Source organism: Serinus canaria, chromosome 4 (assembly GCF_022539315.1).
Source record: "Serinus canaria isolate serCan28SL12 chromosome 4, serCan2020, whole genome shotgun sequence".
Classification (NCBI taxonomy): Eukaryota; Metazoa; Chordata; class Aves; order Passeriformes; family Fringillidae; genus Serinus; species Serinus canaria.
The window spans coordinates 49870490-49876490 of NC_066317.1; the positions used below are offsets into that span (position 1 = coordinate 49870490).

Sequence of the window (6001 nt, forward strand, 5' to 3'; positions counted from 1 at the left end):
TTCCAACATGCAAGAATATCTCAGTTTTAAAGCATTAGAAAGTAATATCAGGAACAAGCATTTTCTGAAATATGCTGGTTTATGGGAAATGGAAGTCTCAGATCAATGAACATGTAGTAGAAATGTCATCAATTTATACAGGCAGGAAAAGAGACTGAAAGTTTTCCAAACAGTGAAAAAAGGGATATCTTTGAGAGAGAAGGATGACTGAGGGGGAGAAAAACCCAAACCACTAAAAGCTCGAAGATACTCAGAAGCTGAGTTTAATAATATTATTATTTGTTGCTAAAATGTCTATATTGAATGTCTGGTTTTTCCTCATCTTTGGAAGCAGTTTTATTGGTGTTAGCAAGATAAATGTGCAGTACCAAAGGTTTGAAAGGCTCAATAACTAAGAAGCCTAATAACAAATAGAACCAAAACATTTTGGTTGTTTCTGTACCACTTTTTGCACATGTGGACAATGTATTTGAAATATGCATATTTCTCATATGGAATTATTTAATTGAAATAGAAATATATTGTTGTGTATCTGCAGTATTTTATTTTATTTCAAAATACAAGAAGGCTGAGGAATGAGGAAAAACGTTTTTTTTCAAGCACAATCAAATAGCATACTGACCTAGAATAGGTCATACAAGAAAGGCACCAACCATTCTGTAATTCTGTGTATCTAAACCAGCTCCTCCCTAGTGTTTGAGTAGTTTTTAATGTTTGTTTTACCATATAGGAGGTATTAAGATTCCAAGGAACTAGTTGTTCATATGTGGATGAATAACTCCATAAAAAATGCAGTCAAACTGAACAAGTTCCACACAGGAAATACAAAAAGACCCAAAGTCTCCCTCAGCTTTCTCCACCTTTTGGTTGTCAAGAAAGATGGTACACGTGGAAAAAGTATTCCAGGACCTAATTTTCCTTTAGAACTACCAGGGTTTTTCACAAAAGCAATTATCTACCTACTGCTGCACCCCCTGAGTAGCCAGAATACAATAATCCAAATTTAGATGCAGCATCTGGTTTACCTTTAATTTTCTACAGCTTAAGAACTTGAAAACAGCCCATCAATATGAAAATTGTAAAAGAAGCCAGTCTTTATAACTTATCAGTTAGTATTTAAAAGCTGCTGAAAATTTTTATATGATTGTTTAAAATTTTCTCTCATATATTCATGTTGCTCAGTCATTAGATTATCAAAACTGTAATATACACAACTGTATTAATTCCACCAAAAAATTCTAGGTCTTTAAGAGTATAGGGATCTGCTGTAAAATGCTAAAATTTAGTCTACTGTGGTAGAATGGAAAATCAAATTGTGATTATATGAAAATAAATCTTTATGTCTTCATTGGCATGGTGCATGATTTATGTAAATTTCAGAAGTATAGCTAATTGAGAATTTGCTCACTAAAAATGATTACTAAATAATAACATGACAATTGTGGTAATTTAAAACTGACTTTGCTGTCTCAGATCTTGAGTAAAATTAATTTTTTTTCTTTAAAACTTATGTGAAACTAATGAGCAAAAATTGCAATCTAAACATTTTTTTAATATGGTGAGAATGAACTTATTTGTCTTTGCTTGTTTGGTAAGAATATAGAACTACAAGCTGGAAAGTCAAGATCAGGTGAGCATCATGATGATGAACTTCTGGAAGAAAGAAAAAACTTGAAAGAAAAAGCATCTATTGTGGCACAATGTTTGGAAAGAAAGGAGGAGAAAGGGCGAAATCATGCCAAAACACATCGAAACTTGATTTCTGAGGATGATGCAGGCTCAGGAGTGACTGAATTACCACAAATAACACATAAGACACTGAAGAAAAATAAAAACAAAACAAACAAAACTATGGAACTAGATAGTAAATTGCCATCAGATGTGATTCAGGAACTAAATACAGTGCTGCAGAAGAACAGAGCACTTCATGAAACCTCCAGCTGATTTCCTGAGCCTGAAGTGTAGTACTTATATGTATATTCTTGTGTTATATATGTGTATATATACATATATAAATATATTTGTGTGTGTATTTTCTGTTCAAAAGTGTTCTGTTTTGATGTATCTAGTTTGTACAGTGCAGAGGAAATAAGGAAATATAATTTGTTTTTATGCAGCTATTGATTTTGCCCCACGTTATAATTTACGACTGAACTGGGAGAACTGATTATGTAAATCTCCTGAAGTTTGGAAGTTTTTCTGTCCAGTGTGAGGACACCAGGGTTTTTTCTATTTTGTTGCTGTTTGTTTCAGATTTTGTTTGATACAAGGATTCTAAGAACTGTCAAAAGCTTTTGCTCTTTGTACTCTGTACCACCTTGTAAATACTGGAGAGATTTTTAAAAGACAAGATATACTCTGAAATTCATTCTATTGGCCTGCAAAATTTTTTTATCGTCTAACACTATAAAATTAGTAACATCTGACTTGAAATTGATTTTTTGTTGTTTTTGTTGGTTTAATTTTTTTTACTTTGTGGGGTTTTTTAAGGAGAAAATTAGTATTTGCTTCCATAGAATTGTCCTCTGACAAGGCATCATGTGAAGGAATCAAAAGGGAGAGAAATGTATTAGATAAGACAATGTATTAATTCTTGTATCTTGAAACTGTGTCTCTAGGGTGTACATCTGATTATTACATCTAAGTAATGAGACTATTGAGGAGGACAAAAAAAAGTTTTCAAAGCAACGTCTAATGGGTATGCAAATTGGAAGAAAATCTCTATGTCAGAGGGCTGAAGTACTTTTCTGAACAGGCCTTGCTCAGCTCAGGGTGACAAATGCAAGCTTTTCTATTGCTCTTTAGATAGAGCTTGCTTGGTGCTAACAAAGTTGCTGACCTCCCATAAATATTTGGTATTTAAAAGAGAAATTAATTCCTTTAAGAAGAAATGGTGCCCACACAAACAAATCAGAATGGTACCAACACACCAAGTGTTAAGAAGTGCCAAATCCTAAACAGAGGAAGAGATTTACCCCTCTCTTTACCATGAGGACCAAGGTAATAATATTCTGTTTGTAGGGACTAGCAAATGCTTGTCCTACAACTTTACCACTGCTCTTCTGAGTGTGAGGGCTGCTCCCAGGGTGAGAGAGCAGCCTTGCTTGCTGCCTGCTGAGTGTGTAGGTAGCAGTTCCTGAAGATGGTGATGTAGCACAGTACAGCTACTTTGATTTTTAGGCCCAGAGTTCCTTAAATTTAAAATTCAGCATCTCTTTTCAAAACAAAACCTATTCAAATTATTTTCAGTTGTTTTGTAGATTTTATCTTCACATATCCCTTGGGACTGCTGATTTGACTTTGTTCCATAGCACCTGGATGGGCAGAAGGCACTGCTGTGCCGAGGCTGTTTTCAGGTGCTGTAGATGCTGTCTGGTTAAGCAGCAGGACCGACAGACCTGAGCTCTCATGAGCTCACAAGGCACTTTGCTTCAAGGGAGGCATTAATAAGGGCATCTGCTCATTTTTGCTGCTGTCCCTTTTGTGGTCTGACTAGTCAGACTGCCACAGATTTTCACCAGCCTTTTAAGAACTTAGTGATGCCTTTAGTGTTTGATTGGAATTGGCCAGATCTCTTGGAGTAGGAGAGAGGAAGCACAGAAGCAGTATGCTCACTTACTCTTTCTATTTTTGGTAGTCACAGGTGCCCTAACATTTCTCACATCATTTACTTCTATTCCTGATTACATTGAGCAGCTTAATTGGAAAAATAATTTGTTTGATTGAAGAAATTAGACAAGTGACTCAAATAATGTATCCGGCAACTCTGCTAGGAAGCAGAGAGAAAATGAGATCAAACTCAAATATTTTATAGTAGTATTTATTAATCTGGAATGTAGCACTGACAAAGCAAGTCTAGTCTTTCAGACTTTGCACCTAACTTATTTGACCAAACTGAAACAAGTTTGTAGATTTTAATTTTCCCAGTGCACTAGTGACTGTTTTGCTGCCTTCACTTTGTAATTGAGCCTCTTCTAATCATTGAGGCTCTGTCTCATGGAAGCATATCAGCCTGAACTCACATTTTATTGATTAAAGCTGGTGCTTAATGTTAATAAACACATTCTTAAATGCTGGTTTGAACTGGGGACTAATGCCAGCAGGAGAAAAATTGCTTTATTTTCTGTCAGGCTGAACTTGAATGTAGTACTTACAGTTGTACTTTTATTAGCAGATATTTCTCAGTATTGAGTTATATTGGTTCTTATATTGTTCATCTTTTTATTGGGACCTTAAGAATGACATTCACTTCACTGCTGAAATGATGCCTCATGCATCATTTAAGCCACCACACTAATGGAATACATGGAGCAGTGGAAGGGTTTTGTGCATTGGAGTGAATAAATCCACAAAGAAAATGGTTTGTGTATTTTTATGATTCTGTAGTCTAAGGACTGCAGAAACATTTGTACTATTTCAAAGCCATGTCACAGGTAAAATATCTGTGTAACTGCTGCTAACAGGCCATAAAAATCAAGATGTTTATTAAAATGTGTTTAAATTTGGCATTGTATGTATTCATGCACAAACACATTTATGTGCACATTCACAGAGGCACACCGAATGATGACAATGTTAACACAAGTAAAGTTTATTTGGGGAAGTCGAAATTAAATTTTAAATTAATTCTTTTAGATAGGTATCAAAGTTTTGAACAAAAATCTGACATTATTGTTGCACTACACGTTTCAGACTGATCTAAGACCTGCAGAATAAATGTGGTTTGTTGCAATATCTTAATGGCTGCTGATCTTTTGTTGTTCCTGTGCCATGTTGAGGACTGGTAAAGTGTAATTTTTAGAGAATTGTAATTGAACAGATGCTACTTCTCAGAACTAGGTGATGGATGTTTTCAGAAAAAAACCAGTAAAAGAGTTAAAAAAATATAATCTGTGTCTGCCCATATGAAAACTGCTGAATAACCTGGTAAGAGCTTACTTTCTCATCTGCAAAATGAAATTAAATGGCAGACTGGTATTTTATGTATGGGCCTGTAACAGTTAGAAGGCTAAGATTAATATCTTAATAAATCTTAGTAAATCTCAGGTTCATCATCACCTTGTTAAACTTCTATAATCATGATAGGTAGGTGTAAAGTTGACATGTAAGTATTGTTTTTGTTGTTAATATAATGTCCGTGTTCTGTTTGTGTGGGTTTTTTTTTCATATTTATTAGGATGGGTGAGGTAAGAGCTTACTTTCTTAAGCAAGTAAAACAAGTGAAAACCCAAGCAGAAACATGAACTAGATTCTTCATTTTCTTTTTCTTTACTTGAGCTGGATATTGTCTGCTATTTTAGAATTTTTCCTCAAAACAGATCTCTTTCTGAGGTACTATTTTGGGATGCCAGTTCAAAAAAGCAGTTTGACTAATAGGTTTTGTGCCTCAGCAGAGACTGCCTTAGTGTGGGATCAGTTTCACCAGCTGGGATCTGCAGAGTGTATTCATGCAGACCTTGCCTTTACTATGTCACTGGGGCTGAGATGCAATTTTTGCATTAAAAGGTTTTGCAAGTGTTATCTGAGAATCTGTCCAGTGGGGAAAGGATATCCCCAAAGATTTCTTCACTTAATGGGGAAGGTTTGGCCATATCATTGATTTTTGTTTCTTCCTTGGGAAGAGCTCTGGGCTGTTCTGCCTAAGGCAAGTTGTTAGGATGCCTCCAGCTCTGTCTGCCAGAGGCACCCCTGGGGTGCCTTTTGCTGTCATGTATTGGGGTAGTTTTAGACTGCTCTGGAGATACAGGGTTTATCTGAGAGTAAAAGTTACAGCAATTTTATCTCACTGCAATGATTTTCCTCTCCCCTGATACAGTGCTGGCACAGTTTGTGTTCCTATGAGTGCTGCCAGGTTTCTACCATCTCCACAGCTCAAATTCAAGATTAAGAAGTCTAAGAAAAAATTACATGCTCTGCTGGGGACAGGGTTGGTACCTGCAGGAGTAAGGAAGTAAGGGGTTCATCTCTCACTGGCTATGACACTTTGTTATAGGCCTGCCCC

The 6001-nt window shown here is 35.8% G+C and overlaps 1 protein-coding gene across 1 annotated transcript in view; it reads left to right on the plus strand.

The window, feature by feature from the left end:
• Positions 1-4740, plus strand: part of ARAP2 (ArfGAP with RhoGAP domain, ankyrin repeat and PH domain 2) — a 115613-nt gene extending 110873 nt beyond the window's left edge. Inside the window, exon 33 of the mRNA XM_009101440.4 lies at positions 1597-4740. Within this exon, the coding sequence (XP_009099688.1) occupies positions 1597-1944 (348 nt within the window). The 3' untranslated portion in view covers positions 1945-4740. The remainder of the gene's footprint in view (positions 1-1596) is intronic.
• The last annotated feature ends 1261 nt before the right edge of the window (positions 4741-6001 follow it).